This window comes from Oryx dammah, unplaced genomic scaffold (genome assembly GCF_014754425.2).
Source record: "Oryx dammah isolate SB20612 unplaced genomic scaffold, SCBI_Odam_1.1 HiC_scaffold_11229, whole genome shotgun sequence".
NCBI classification, from domain to species: domain Eukaryota; kingdom Metazoa; phylum Chordata; class Mammalia; order Artiodactyla; family Bovidae; genus Oryx; species Oryx dammah.
In genome coordinates this window covers 6,469,511-6,485,001 of record NW_024080622.1, presented here as the reverse complement: position 1 = coordinate 6,485,001, position 15,491 = coordinate 6,469,511, and the positions used below count along the sequence as shown (strand labels likewise).

The 15,491-nt window shown below is 52.0% G+C and overlaps 1 protein-coding gene across 1 annotated transcript; it reads right to left on the bottom strand.

Moving 5' to 3' along the window:
• Nucleotides 1-3,587: 3,587 nt before the first annotated feature.
• Nucleotides 3,588-13,929, bottom strand: LOC120861202 (thioredoxin, mitochondrial). Its single transcript, XM_040236861.1, has 4 exons — nucleotides 13,799-13,929; nucleotides 12,734-12,996; nucleotides 10,598-10,721; nucleotides 3,588-4,449 (listed from the first exon to the last, which is right to left on the bottom strand). The coding sequence occupies exons 2-4, from the start codon at nucleotides 12,994-12,996 to the stop codon at nucleotides 4,336-4,338; spliced, it is 501 nt and encodes a 166-aa protein (XP_040092795.1). The 5' UTR covers nucleotides 13,799-13,929; the 3' UTR covers nucleotides 3,588-4,335.
• Between the last annotated feature and the right edge of the window lie 1,562 nt (nucleotides 13,930-15,491).

The following is a 15,491-nucleotide window of genomic DNA, read 5'->3' as shown; positions in this document are numbered from 1 at the left end:
GTGCGCAAGGCTGCTCCACTAGTGGATGTTGAATTCAGGACCTGAACCCAGATCTGATTGTTTCTTCCTGACTTACACCATCGTGTGGTGGCTGGTGGCGGCTTCCAAAAAGCTGGGGAGGGAAGGCTCCCAGATTTCCGGCAGAGCCATGTAAGCCAGGCTGGGGCCTGGGGTTCGGGGTCACGCCTGCACCCGGTGTTCCAGGCAGCAGAGAGGAACTGCGACAGCGTGCCTGGAAGCCTGGCTCGTTCACAGCATCCTGCCCTCTGCTGACATTGTTCTCTGGACCCTTCCAGCCCATGGCTTGCACATTAGGGTTTCCAGTAGTCTGGCCAAATTACCTTCACTTACCGGAGAAGCCCTCCCCAGGCGGCTGGGGTAGGGGCTGAGCTGCCCTTGGCCCTTCCCCCCAAAGCGGGGCGTGCTGGGGCAGGCACAGGGAAAGCCCCAACATCACCTTGACCAGAAGGTTCTGACCCCACAGACTGCCTTTCTCAGAGACACTGCCAACCTGCTTGCTCCCTGCTCCTGGAGCCCAGTGAAGAAAAGGCAGTGATTCATTTCCATCTTAGGGTTGGCTAAAGTTAAGGCACTTGGCTTCAGACCCCAACCATCACAAACACTCTGTAACCTGGGCAGGGCTTCCCCCTCTTTGCGCCCTTTTGAGGGTCTAGATGATACTCCAGGACTCCTCACACTCTGACATTCGTTCAGGGTGATCCACCACCCCTTGCTCTGTTGTCTTAAAGCATAAGCACTTGCCAGGTGGACCAGTGGTAAAGGATCCACCTGCCTGGAGAAGGAAATGGCAACTTACTCCAGTATTCTTGCCTGGGAAATCCTATAGACATAGGAGCCTGGCAGGCTACAGTCCATGGGGTCATGAAGAGTTGGATACGACTTACCAACTAACACTTTTACGCTTAGGATGGATTTTCTAGCTCCAAGTCACCCTTTGAGGAACTGTTTCATTTTGTACTGCTTTGTGTAAAAATAAAGATATTGCTTAAGACAAAAACAAACAATCTGCTTGCCAATGCAGGAGAAGTGGGTTTGATTCTTGGGTCAGGAAATGGCAACCCACTCCAGTATTCAAACGTAGAGAATCCCATGGACAGAGGAGCCTGGTGGGTTACAGTCCTCGGGTTGCAAATAGTTGGATACGATTTAGAGACTAAACAACAAACTGGGACTTCCCTGGTAGTCCAGTAGCTAAAACTCTCTGTGCCCAGTGAAGGAGTCCTTGGGTTTGATCCCTGGTCAGGGAACTAGACCCACATGCCACAAGTAAAGACCCCATGTGCCACAACTAAAGTCAAATAAATAAATAAATATTAACAAACACACACACAAAAACAACAACAAACTTAAAGTGCAAGCTTCTTGAGGCTGTGGTCACTTCCCTCTCATGTTTAGAAGGCACCCACAATAGTGACCACCCCTCATCCATCCAAGTGCTTCTAAGACCCCCTAAGGCTCTTTGGTGCTTAGCAATCCTACTGGAAACAGGGTCTTGGCCTTTCCACTGATGTCACTTGGCACTCCGTCTCCTCATCTGTGTAATGGGAAGACTTGCCTGGCAGGGGAGTGGTGGGGTCACAGCAGAGAACATAAACTCTACAAACTCAAACTTCCATCTCGGCCTCCAGATCAACTGGGTAAACTTGGTGTTAGGAGTACAGGTGCAGAAGCCACATCCCAGGACGTCTCAGGGCTGAGAGGGTTTTGCAGGTGTCTGTGCTTCAGAGGGGTCGGGGGTGTCCCTGTGGCTGCCAGGCCCCACAGCTGCATGCTCATAAGCCCTCTTTCACGGGCCCAGGAGCACAAGGCACCCAGAGGGCAACAACAGTGCGGTCGGGGATGCAGAGCCAGCAGCGTCCCGGTGAGATCAGCACCGTGAAATTAGTCAAACGGGATCACCCTGGGATCTTGTGTGCACAGCCAGTGACTCACACCACGAACAGCCTCACAGGCAGAGATGCCAACCTGGGAGGCAGCTGCTCCAGCTCACCTCGCCCCGCAGCACACCTTTTAAGGACAGGGAGCTCCGGGCAGCGCAGGGGCCCTGCCTCCGCCCTGAGGCCTTTGCCAGCCCAGCTCCACACCTACTCGGGTTGGGCAGAGGGGCCAGCCCCCAACCTGGGTTCAAATCTGCCGTGTCACTTTTTAGATATGACCTTGGGCAAGTCAATTTCCCCAAACCGGTTCCTTCAGTTGAAATATGGAAACACTTGCCTCACAAGAGAGGAATTAAATGAGGTCATGCACAGAGAAAGTGCTTGGCGAAGGGCACCTTTTAAGGAGTGGCAGTGGAGGCCAATGGCAAGGGAAGGGCCCGGGCTCAGGCATCAGGGTGCTCGGCTCTGAATTCGAGCCCCAGCCCTTACTTGCTGGGCATTTTTGACTTACTCAACTCTGCATCAGTGCCTCTTGTAATAAAGACTGCTGACACTACCAGCTTTGTCAGCCTCTTGTGGGGTTAGGCTCACATACTCCATTTTATAAGGTGAGGGGGTGAGTGCAGGAGCAGAGCCAGCCCAGGTGTCTGGGGGCTATGCATCCTGGACAAGTTCCCAAGCTCCCTCCATGGATCTGGTGTGTGAACAGGAGCAGTGATGAGAAGGCCTGACTTGTGGGGCTGCTGTGGGGGAGGTACTGAGAACAGTGCCTGGCACCTAGGAAGCATCTCTCAGCACTGCCTGTTCTCATTCATCTTACACACAGCTCTTGGCCTTTCTCCACAAATGCCAGTTGCTGGTTTACTTCCCTTTCACATGCCTGTGACAGATTCCAGGCCAGAGGCCTTCCCAAGCCCACAGGCCTTGCTGCTGAGCTAACCCCGCCCTCTGGTGCCTGTCACAGACTTCTCAAGGCAGCCCTAGGGCTGACCCCTCAAAGACGCTGCAGTAACTCAGGTAGTTCCAACAGGGACACTAAGAACACCAGGGATGCACACAGCACTCTAGGGCCAAGGGGAAGGACACCCTGCTGTCTAGTATCCATAGGGTGGGTCTCTCAGCTGGCAAGTGAGCCAAAAGGTGGCTCCACCACAGGAGAAAAAGCGATGGGCTTTGCTGCCTGGAAACCTGGTTTGCCTGGCACCCTCCTCCATGGGCCAAGGGAAGCCTTGGAACAAGAATGGGCGGAGAGCCTCGTCTTAAAGCCTCTTGAGTTCCTGCCCACACACAGGAAGAACAGCCTGCCTCCTGATGGGCTGGGATGGGCATGGGGCCAGCCAGGCTTCCCGGGAGTGTGCACACAGGAGCGAGCACCTGGTTAGCAGAGGTGGCCCCTGGGGATCAGTGACAAGAGACCAGGCTTCAGAGGCAACCAGCTCTGGGCAGAAGTGTGGGCTCTGCACCCCAAGAGCCTCTGTATCCTCACCTGCATAATGGGGACCACAAACTCCCTTCTGCCTGACTTGTGTGTAAAGCTGTCCCCAAAAGAGTGGCCACCACTGACAACAGCAGTAGTCACAGGAATGGCTGGTCAAGGGCAAGACGGTGGTGGGGGTCAGAGGGGGAAAACAGCAGCAGCCTGGGAAGGGATCACAAGTGCTCCTGGAGCCCAGATAGACTGGAAGCTGGTGACAGTGCAAACCCTAGCTTTATTGGTCCAGTTTTTTCAGTCAAGCCTCAGAGAACCAAAGGGCCAGCTAATGGTGAGGGAGTAGTGTCTTGAGCCTTTCAGAGTCAAGGGTCTGCAGGATGCCCATAGCCCAACACCTGTCTGCTGCCCTGGCACCTAGGAGGAAAGAGGGAGGGGTGTCTCTGGGGCAATGGGTGTGGGCCCAGGGCCTGTTCTTCACTGTGGGAGGTGGAAGGGATCACATAAAGTTCTTTATTACAGACCTACAAAAAATGAGAGAATTACATGTATTACTCTCACTTGTCTGGGTTTTTTCCCTTGTCTTTTCACAAAACAGCGGCAGGAAAGAAAAATGCAGGAGGCAGGTGAGCCAGGCCCCAGGATTCAGATCAGAAGGGAGCAGGGAGGTAGGACGAAGCTGCTGTTGCAGGTTGGCGCTGGGCTGTGTCCCAGCGTCCCAGAAGCAGGGCCTCCAGCCCTAGAGGGAGCAGATGGAGTGGCTGGGAAGACAGCTGCCCCAGTTGTGCAGCAGCCCCATGCCTCGCGTGGCCACCCTGGAGGGCAGCAGGTCAGGAGCACTCGAGGCTCCTATGTTTGGAGGCCTGGTCTCCAAAGCACAGGCCCACGGGGCCAGACAGAGGGAGGAGGCGGGAGGGGCCAACACAGAAGGGCGGTGAGTTCTATTGGGGTCCCCCGGGGACCTCGGGGCCCTGGCAGGCAGGGGCAGTCAGGATGCTTCCCTGCTTGTCAGCCAATCAGTTTCTTCAGGAAGGCCTCTAGCTGGTCTTCATCTTTGATCCCCACAAACTTGTCCACCACATCTCCATTCTTCATGGCCAGTACGGTGGGCACAGCTGACACCTGGGTGGAGAGGACAAATGAGGTCAAGTCACTCAGAAGTGAGCTCTTCTCCACAGTAGCCTCAAGCTCTGGGGAGCGGGCTGCTGGCTCAGGCCTTGAAGTGACTGCCAGAGCCACAGGCGGGACCCCCTCCCCTTGCACAGGGGGACTTCAGGGCCTGGAGGTCCACCCGCTGGAGCAGCTTTTCCACTGTAGGCTCCCAGCTGTACCCTTCCTCCACCAACCGCATGACTGACTCACTGTCCCAGTGGTTTGGCTGGAATGACAGGAGAGATTAAAATAACCCATGCAGCTGCAGGCCCAGGCTGGGGGTGGGGAGGAGCTGAGGGGCAGCCTGGCACAGGGGAGACCAGGAGAATCCTGTCACTCTTTAGCTGGGGGCCTTGGCCAGGTCACACCACCTTTGGAACCTTGGCGCCTTCTGTGAAATGATGAGTCTTGCTGGTGAAGCTTTAGGAGAGGGATTAGAGGTCTGTATATAAGGCTGAGCAGTCAGGACCAAGCTCTGGGCCGGCTGATCAAATCTTGGCCCGTTTGGGGCGAGCTACTCCATCACTCTGAGTCTCATATTTTCACCAGGAAATGGAGATACTACTGGGACTTCCATCAGTGGGTACAAGGGCTGAATGGGGCAATCCAGGCAAAGTCTCAGCACAGTGCCCTGTCCTGAGCACACAGGGAGCACCCCACAAATGAAGGCTACAGTGGGCACGTCACAAAAGTCGAATCTAGGGCCCCAAACAAGCTCCTCTGGCTTCCCGTAATGATGGTTAACGGGGTCCAGAAATTCACTGACTCACACTAGGAGTGTGGGAGGTGGGGCTCAGCCTTGAGAGCTGATGTTTATTTATTAGGGGGCTGGACATTCCTGGCTTGTGAAGCGTTTTCTGACGCTCCCCCAGGGGACCTGTATAGATTATATGGTACATAAATGAGGCCAAAGACCTGCTTTGGCATGGCACATTTTCTGCTGCCTGGGCGCCCCGCCTGGTATCTGTGGGCATTTGATGAAAAAACCATATAAACAGAACAAGATAAACACAGACTTTTCTTACATACATGTTAACTACAAAGTAACAACAGCAATTTCTAAAACATACCAGGTTTTCACATACTCCAAGTGCGGTCCTGCTGGTGAGTCACTTGGGAGGCCAGACTTAAGATTCAGAATGTTCTAACTGCACACACAGCAGTTACAAACAGAAGTGCAGGTCTGGCCAGTCATGTCTCGGGTGCCCCACGCACTGACTGACTCTGGCAGGCTGTGCATTCCTAAGAGGCTTTGTAGGACCTAGCCTTCAGGCCCCTTCAAGGGCTGTCCTGGGGCTGCTGTGGGTGGCAACTGACACACTTCCCAGAGGCAGTGTGCAGATAGGCCCACTGGCGGTGGTGGGCTGACCACGTGTATTCCTGTCACGGTCCCACCACTGGCTCCTGTCCTTGTCACTCCTGCCCCCGGCGTGGGTGACAGCAGGAAGCACAGGGTCCACCACGTGGCTGCCAGCTTCTGGGTCCAGAAGGCGCCTTCAGGATGCAGTTCCTGGAGGTGCCCCAGGGCCCACACGTGCTGTCTCGCGCGCCCTCCAGTGGTCTGTGGAGGCAGTGGCCTCACACCTGGCAACTCTCCACTGAGCCCCAGAGGCTCAGGCACTAACTGCTCCACTGTGTACCTGCTGGACCTCACCTGTCCTGTGCTTCTTTAACTGAGATGAAACTGTATCTCAACGTCTGAGGAGAGGTCTGGTTGTTTTTACAGGTCCTCCCTCTAAGCAGGACCCTATGCTCACTGAGGTGGCTTGGAGTAGACTGTTTTCCTCTGGAATTCTAGATGATCCCCTGTATAATAATCACATTAGTGTAAACTCATGTACATGGTTACACACGCAGACCGTGCTGTAGCTGGGTGTACAGCAGACATGCTGCGGCTGCATTTTCATGACAACCGCGGTCTAGTCATTACTTATCAAGGGAGTTCTTTGAGGTCTGAGCCTAGACACACAGACACAGACACACACAGAGCCAAGCTCCTGCCAAAGCAGAATCTCCCAGGGTACTGCAGGGATACCTGGGCTATGACTGGACTCTCCTCACCTCCGCGGAGAGGAGGTGGCTTTGCTGACCCTGAGTTCGGCTCACAAATCTGGAGGGGCTGGTGCTTGCAAAGACTGCCTTAAATGGAAGTGCACGGGGCCTTGGCACATTCTTCTGGAATGGTGATTTGAGTTTCAGGGGATTGTGGTAGATCAAGAATTCAACTTCCCTCTCCATTCTGGCGCCACTGAGGCAAGCAAGGGGCTAGAGAAGGAATGAAGAGATGCACTAAAATGTGCTGCCTTCCTCCTGCCCAGGAAGCCACGTGGAGGTAGCCCAGGCTTGGCTAAAGGCCCCAGGAACCCTTGAGAGGTAACGCGTGTGTGTCCCCACCCCGCCCATGCCACCACTGTGCTTGGCGCCCTGCCTTGTCCTCTCCTGTCTCAGCCCAGTTTCCATTTGAGAACTGCTAAGGACCTCCTGGGGACAGCCGCAGCACTTGCTACTGTTAAGTCGCTAAGTTGTGTCTGACTCTTTGTGACCCCATTGACTGTAGCCCACTAGGCTCCTCTGTCCACAGGATTTCTCAAGCAAGAATACTGGAGTGGGTTGCCATTTCCTTCTCCAGGGGCATCTTCTTGACCCAGGGATCAAACCCAGGTCTCCTGCATTGGCAGATGAATTCTTTACCACTGAGCCACCAGGGAAGCCCAATGACCGAAGTACTGTGTATATTTCAGTAATGCTGAAATACTATGATTCAATGAACTGTCTGTGAGGTTATGGTGGCGGTGGTGGTTTAGTTGCTAAGTTGCATCCAACTCCTGTGACCCCGTGGACTGTATCCAGGCTGCTGCCAGGCTCCTCTGCCCATGGGATTCTCCAGGCAAGAATACTGGAGTGGGTTGCCATTTCCTTCTCCACTGTGAGGTTATATGGGCCATTAAAAAAATTTCAAACAAAAAACCCAAACAAGGTACCCCAAATGTTGGCAGTGATTTGTTTGGATGGTAAGATTATTGCTATTTGGTTGTTCTGAAAATGCTGTTTAAAGGGCATTCTCTGTAAGATGAGATTAATAATGAAACTCCATGTGTGAGGTGAACATCAGAAGCCCCAGAGAACAGTATTAAGGGTCAAGGTTCACAGCCTGAGCCACTCTTTCACTGCAGGGTCTGAACAATCAGGGAATGCCCAGCCAGAGAACCTGAGGAGGTGGGGAAGAAGAGGGCCCTTCACTTGGCCAACTCAGGGCAGTGTGTGTGTGGTGGGGGGAGGCACACCCCAAGGCCCTGGGTGACCTTCCCTCCTCTCTCCTTTGGGAGATGGTGAAATTGTAGGGTGGATAGTTAATGGAAACATAGAGTGTGGTGGCAGGGGAGAGGAATTTGTGCAAGGAAGGAGACATACCCTGCGAGTGTATGCTGGGCTTGGGAGTGGCAGAAGAGTTTGGGGAGAAGCCCCTAATTCCCTGAATATGATTTAAAGCAGCTTCTCCAAGTTCATTCACCATTTGGAAAAGGCCTTCAGGCCTTGGAGGAAGCTGTCCCAGGAGGAACTATGGATCCCTTAGCTGAGATGTCCTCAGACTCTCTTCCGAAGCACCAGGTGTGAAGGAAGGAAGGAAGAGGATAGGGGAAGGGTCAGGAAGAATCCCTGTGGGAGCTTCCTTAGCCAACAATGACCTGGCAACTGGTCAGCTCAGGACCTGGCAAGACCAAACGGCTGTGTCCAGCTGACCTGGGCCCAGCAGCCTTGAGGTCCCTCTGTATGACCCATGTACTCTCTGGATGGTGGACAGATAGAGAAAGACCCTACAAGAGGACCCCTCCCCTGCCACACACTTGCCAGGCTTAACCACAGGACTTCAGGGCCAGGCCCGATGTCACCAGGAACGCAGACTCCTGGCAATCCTGGCAAGGTGGTCCTGGGAATTCTTACCACCCATGTGACCACAGCTGGAGGAAGTGGGTTATCCCTTGTATCCTTATAGTTACCACAGCTCCTGGGGCACGGTCTGTGCTTGGGATGTGTCAGCCTAAGTTCCACTGGCTGAGACCAAAGCTGTGGTATCAGGAGGGAGGGAGCCTAAGACATGTGGAGTCTGTCCGTCCTCCTGGGGCAGCCAGAAGCTCCAGACCTGAACTCACACTGGAAGGCCACACCCACTCCCACAGCTCCTGTGGGTCTCTGGGGAGGGATAGACAAGCAACGAAATCGGGGGGCCCCTAAATGGCCAGACCAGTGCCTCCCTGACAGAGCGATCAGTGGGACAGCTGAGCCCTGTAAGCCGCTCTGGTCACCCAGGGCTGTGGGCAGTCTTACTGGGGTAACATCCCCCCAACCACCTGTAGTCATCATCCGTGGCTTTGCCTGCCCAGCATCTCTTGCCCTTGCCTCTGGTCAGGGCAGCCCAGCTTTCCTTGAGGGACCACTCCCAGCCCCAAGTCTAGGGGCAGCCAGTCTATTCTCACCCTGCCCCCACCCATTTCCTGCCACAGGGACTGTGGAGGACAGGCACCTCTACTTGACTTGGTCTCAAGAGAATCAAACATGGACTTCCAAAGTCTGAGAAAGGAGGAGGCTGCCTCTTTCATCACTACTACCAAGAAAGAGTGAAGGTTCACTATGGCCAGATTCAGATATTTCAGAGAACCAGAAATATGGATTTTTGCATGAAATCTTCTTAGTTTTAAATATTAGCATCCAGTCCATTACTAAAAAAAACCACTTCGAGGGCCAGCCCACTGAGCCAGATGTGACCCACAGGCCACCAGGTATGTGACCTTGGCTCTGTAATGACTGTCTTCAGCATGGCTATTCAGGGTCCTCCCAATGTGGCCGCAGTTGGCCTTCCCAGCCGCCTGTTTGCTCATTCCTTGCTCAGCCCTTCACCCTGGCCAACCAGCCACAATGGACCACTCCCTGTTCTCCAAAGACAGTGGTCTCCATGGCCCAGAGGATGCCTCACATCCACATATTTCCCACTCCTCTTCCTCCAGCCCACTCTGCACCAGGCATGCAGGCCCTGATGTTCTCTGAGCAAATGTGTGAGACCCTGACCTCAAGGTCTTTGTAAAAGATATCTGCTCTGCCAGAATCCACTTCTAAAGAGCTGCATCGTTCATTCTTTACCCCTTCCAGGTCTCTGCTTAGATGGTGCTTTTCAGCGAGGCCTTCCCTACCCAACCCTTTAAAAAAATGAAACCCTCCCTGCCCTAGGCCCAGCACTCCCACCTGCTCTTCCTGATTTCTTTTTTCCCAGGACACTTATTATCTGAAACAGGGAACAGTGACCTGTGGCCCACAAGTCTAACCCGCCACCTGGAATTTTGTAAATGAAGTTTTGCTGGCACATGGCCGTGCCCATTCGTTTAGATTCTATGGTTACCCTCAAGCTACCAGACAGGCGAGCATTTGCAACAGAGACCGGTGTCCTACAAAGCCTCAAACAGGTACCATCTTGTCCTTTAGAGAACAAGTTTGTGGATGCCCAATCTAAAACACTAGCACTCAGGCTCCACGGAGGCAGGGACTCTGTTAGTTCTGTTCACTGCCGCATCCTCAGCCCTGAGTCACAGCCCTGGCATTGAAGGCACTCTGGATACATGTCTGCTGAAGAAACGGACAAGTCAATCAAACACAGGAGAGCAGCTCATGTCTTCGTGTCTGTGTGCTCTTGGCCCTACCTTCTTCATGGCTCTACTCAGAGGGTCCCTCTAACGTGACACATTTCTTGTCCCCTCTACTCCCCTCCCTGCTCCCCTTAGGACAAGGAGCTCATCTTGTTTGTGCCAGAATCATGTACGCCTGGCACACTGCAGGGACTGATAGATGAATCCATGAATGAGGAAGGGCCATCAACTTCCTGAGACTCAGAGAAAAACCTGGTGTTTGGGATCATACATACCCAGTTCCTAAAGGTATTAAAGAGAAACAGAAGGCTCAGAGGATTAATGGAGTCAAAGCTGCAAAATGTTCTAAACCCCTGAGAGTTCTAGAAAGAATCAAGACACCCCTTACTGACTCCCTGCTGGTCCCTAAGACATTTCCAGCTACCCTGTGACCCCAAGCACCCCCACCAGTTGCCCTGTAGCAATCCCCTGCCGATCCATACCTCATACTCTAGGGCGAGGTCTGTGTGGTCATCGATATCCACTTTGGCCATCACCACCTTTCCATGCTGCTTGGCCACCACCTTCTCTAACCGGGGCCCCAGGATCTTGCAGGGACCACACCACCTTGGAAGGGGAGAAAGAAGCATCCCATCACAGAAGTGCTCGCCCAATGATCTATAGTCCTCTGGGACCTTCCCTCGTCCTACGTCTCTCTGCTGGACCCTCTCCCCTGGTTACCTCTCCCTACAGTGTGTGAATGTTAACTTGCAATACTGACATGCCGGTTAATTACAGGAGACTCTGCAACTAGGGAATTTTCACAGGTCCTTGATTTCTAATAACATGGGCCTCATCCTAAGATTCTTAGAAGGGTTATTTCACTAATTTCACTCTACCTAAAAGAAAGAAACTGTTGTACAGAGGAAAATGGGACTTGAAGTTAAAATGTTTAGGTTCAAAGACAGGCTTCCTCACCAATCAGCTAATTATTCTGAAGCCTCAGTCTCCTCATGTGAAAGAGACTGTGGCTGTCAAAGCTCTGATGACAAATTAACTAAGACGATGTGGATAAATGTGCTTTGTAAGCTGCGGAGTCACCTCAAACACCTCACAGCCTCAGAACTAAGGTAGCAGAAACCAGTGGCTAGGGAGTTTCGTGACATGCCAGTCACAGCACCAGGACCTCTTCAGTTTTTACTACTCAGAACCCTCAACCCAGCAAAGAAAAAAAAAAAAAAAAACTTCCTAAGAAACTGAGGCCCATACAAGTTCCCAGAACTGTGCAAGGTCTGGGACTGCATCCAAGACTGTGTTCCAAGGGTCTTCTTTGAGGCCCAGGTTACTCTGTTATCCCTGAGGCCTTGGGTCAACCACCATGACTGCACTAGACACAGATGTTCCCCTCCAAGTGGTAAGCCTAGGCTGTTATCTCTAAGTATGTGGTACTAAGGACAGTGGCTGGCACTCAGTGAACAAATCCACCCCTTGCTTTCTTGGTAGGGAAGAAGATGAGGCATCAGCCAACTCTTCATCCATCTTGGAAGCTCTCTCTGGTGTGCTCACCAGACCAGGATGGCAGGATAGCTCTGCCTTCCATGAATCCTCGGTTGGTGACTCCCGTTTTATTCTCAGCCTTTAAAACCCTTCGCATTCAGAGATTCCAACAAATGAACTCACAACACCTAAAAACCCAGTCTGCAAGACTTTATCTCCTACCACAAGTGAAGACAAGAAGGAACAAGGCCACCACATGGCCTGCCCAAGGTACATGGTGAGTCAGAGAAAGAATAGGAACAAAACCAAAAGAATCTGTCAGTGGTTTGCCCAGAAGGCCTTCCAACTTTTAACTCAGGCTACACTGGTTCCTTTCAGGCTGCCCTATTTTGAGGGGTTTTTCCAGTTGTTTTGGAGTCAGGCATTGAGCCAGGTCTCAAAGGTCCAGAAATGAAGAAGGCCAGGCCAACAATCAGAAGACCATAGGCACTTAAATATCGCTAAAACAAACTCATACAGCATTAGAAAGAAACTCTCTGCCCATGGTCTGCAAGTGTGGGAACCACTGCAATGGCACTGAAAACTTTTTGCCAGCCCTTTCCAGTCTGGATGGCAAGAGGTTAAAATAAAACTAACTCTCTGGAGGGATCTGTATATGTTTGGTATACACCAAAGGTCAGATGATGCTAGAGGCATGTTTTTCCTGAGTTGGTTCAAGCTGAAAATGACCTGAGCCTCTTGGGCAGTGAGATACAGAATATAAGTGCTTCCAAGCACTAATCATAGTGAGTTTTTTAAAGTTATTTTTAATAGAAAGATAATTGTTTAACAATATTTCACTGATTTGTGTTATACATCAACATGAATCAGCCACAGATATACGGAGTGAGTTTTGAAGACTGTTTACTAGTCTGTCTCCTATCAAACTACACGTAATCTTTGAGAGAAGGGATTGGGTCTCCTCAGCCTTTGCAATGAGTCTGCATATGTTGTTGTTCATTCACTTAGTTGTATCTGACTTTTTGTGACCCCGAGTCCATGTATGAGAAGTATCAAACAGAGTACTGAGACACAGAAGCCTCTCAATAAACAAATACCTGAGTAAGCGATACCCCAGGCTTCCGTGAACCCCCAGGACTCACTGTGCATGGAAATCCACAACCACTGGTGTCTCACTATTGACAACTCGGTCTTGAAAGTCAGGTCCATCCTGGATGTTAAAGGTTGTTGAACAGACTCTGGTGGTGTATATAGACCGGGCTTGGCTGGGTGCTACTGTCAGGTAACCAGGACTGTACTGTGAGGTCTGCAGGGCCTTGGAGCCAACGGGTGCCCACCGACTCTGAGAGGGCTTCCCGGAGATTATGGAGGTCAGGAACCTCCTCAGAAGAAGTCGCTGAGCCATCTGTGAGGGGAAGAGGCAGGGACGGTGGGGGCAGTCAACACGTTAGGAAATAAGACATATGTGGGAGTACGGTGGTGGTGGTGGTGGTTCAAGACGCAGGACTAGAAGTAAAATGCTGGAATATAATTCATAAGAGTTCTGGAGTAGAGGTGAGTAAAGGATGAGAATCAAAGGGAAGGAATCAATAATCAGCACAGGTTTTTTTTTTTTTTTTTAAAAAAACAGTACCAGAAAACTGGGTCGACAACCAATGAATCAGGATATTATGGAATTACAATAGAAGAGGAGGACCCAATATTTACAAAGCATCCGCTAACAGTCAGGTATCTTACATACATTAGTATTCCTAGATCAACCTTGCAAAGGTTTCAATAACGCTATCACTCAAAAGGATTCCAAGGCTCAGGTGAACTGTGACATGCCCAAAATACATTATTAAATAAGAGTCAACAATGGAACCCAAGGCGGTCTGAGAAATTCTTACTCTATCGATTACTCTTCTTAAAAGTATTTTAATGGAAAATTAAAGACAAAGAGAGGGTTGTCAAAGGATCAGGAAAGAAGAACCACAATTCAGGGAGCAACGAAGAGGCATGGGGGCAGGAGTGTGGGGGAACTAAAAAGGAGGGACGTGTGTGTAGAAGGAACTGGGGAACTGGACGTCAGCAGGGACCCCGGCTCCTCGGAAGGCAGGTTCCCCCCTCCAGGGTCTCCGCCCCCTGGGCCGCCGGCCCGCACAGGAAAACGCCTGCAGAGTGCCTCAGCCGCAACACCACCTCGAGCCACCCCAAGGGCCTCCTACCTCCCTGCAGCGAGAGCGGAGGGATGCACAGCGGGTCCCGCCGCACCGGTCAAGGGCACTTCTGTTGTCACTTCCTGAGGGGGCGAGCCTTTACCGTCACTTCCGGGGACGGGCAACCTAGAGCAAGCCTTTTCGTACCGCGAGGGAAGACGGGGGCGGAGCCTCAGTTGAAAACCGGAAGAGAAGGACTCCTGGAGGAAGAAAGCAGAAGGGGGGCCGTTCTTTAGGGGAGAGACCGGAAGGGGCGTATCCTAATTGGAGGAACCGGAAGAGGCTGGCAGGCCGGAGGGGAGGACCCGGAAGAGGAAGGGAAGGAGGAGAGGGCGTCCGCAAGGTACTGGCTGGAGAGAAGGGCGGGAGGTGTGGTTCCAGAGTTTGCAAACTCTTACCTTATCGGCCGTACACCATCGACCACCCCTTTGTCTTATTGTCTCGGTGCTTCTTCGGAGCCAAAGAGGGCGCTTTGTGGCCATTGTCTGTCACAAGCGACTGTATAACCTCAGGGTTTGGGGCAAGTCACTCTGTCCCTGGGGGCTTCAGTTTTTCAATATGGGACCTGAAAAGCTATACTTATTCTCCCCCCAGGACCCTCAAGCTCGTCCCTTTGGAGTGCTGGGGAACTGGGCCCAGACTAGATACCAGATGGCGATGTTACTTGGAGGGCTTGCCTTTGAGGCCCCACGTAAAGTGGGATGACCTGTGAACCTGCTTGGGCCTGGGTCTTGCTTGCACATCTGTTGTCACTGTCATGGACAACAGGGGCTTAGGCACGTGTGTCCCAGGCTGGTGTGTCAGTCACCCCTTGTCTCTCCTGCACCCTGTACCTTACCTTATGACCTGTTCTGTGAATACATCAGTGCCTTGTCCTTCCTCCTTGCCTTTGCTTAATTTGAATTTTTTTTTCTTCTGTCCACTTGGTAGAATACCTCCTCATCACCTCTTTGAGAAACATTTCTTGCCTCCTCCTGCCTGGTGCTTTGTCCAGAACTTTGACACGTTGCACAGTGTCTGTCTTCCACGAGATCATGTGCTTCCTGAGAGTAGGGATTTGTAGCTTTTACACATTTCCATAGGCCCAGCACCAACCTGATACAGTGCCTGACTCACAGAGAATGTGCCATAGATGCTTATTAAACTGCTTATCTTTTGCTATCCCAGAGAATGGTTCACCATCTGAGTGGTGGGTTATATGACTTGCCCAAGGTCATGAAGCAGGTAAATTGGCAGAGCCCCATCTCTCACGCCTCCATTTCAATCTACAGTCCAGCCAGTGGGAATCCTAATTACATAGTTTGCTTAAATCTCTCTTCCATGCTTGTGCTGTGTAGTTGCTACTCCCAGTGACTGGAAGGCTTTTCCCTCTACTGTCCATCTGAGGAAATGCTGCCAGCTACCAGATTAGGCATCATCTCTGGAGACACACCTGATCCTCTTCGAGTGGGGATAAATTGCCTCCACTGAGCTTCCACAGCCCCGTGCATCTGTCAGTCAGTCAGGCACTCAGTGCCGGAGATTGTTACTGTTTACTCCTCCCTCACTATGCTGTCCGCACCTGGTGGTCTGTCTCTCCGTTGCTCACTTTGGAATACAGCTGGGTATGGTTGTGCATGTGTGCTCAGCCGAGTCCGACTTTTGCGACCCCGTGGACTAGAACCCGCCAGTCATCTCCATCTATGGAATTTTCCCAGCAAGA

What these genes read in the sequence shown, in the direction of transcription:
- LOC120861202 (XM_040236861.1), bottom strand. Translation starts at nt 12,996, where the DNA reads ATGGCTCAGCGACTTCTTCTGAGGAGGTTCCTGACCTCCATAATCTCC. An exon ending in GTTGTGGATTTCCATGCACA is followed by an intron (nt 10,722 to 12,733) that starts GTGAGTCCTGGG and finishes TCCCCTTCCAAG; the next exon opens with GTGGTGTGGTCCCTGCAAGA. An exon ending in ACCTCGCCCTAGAGTATGAG is followed by an intron (nt 4,450 to 10,597) that starts GTATGGATCGGC and finishes CTCTCCACCCAG; the next exon opens with GTGTCAGCTGTGCCCACCGT.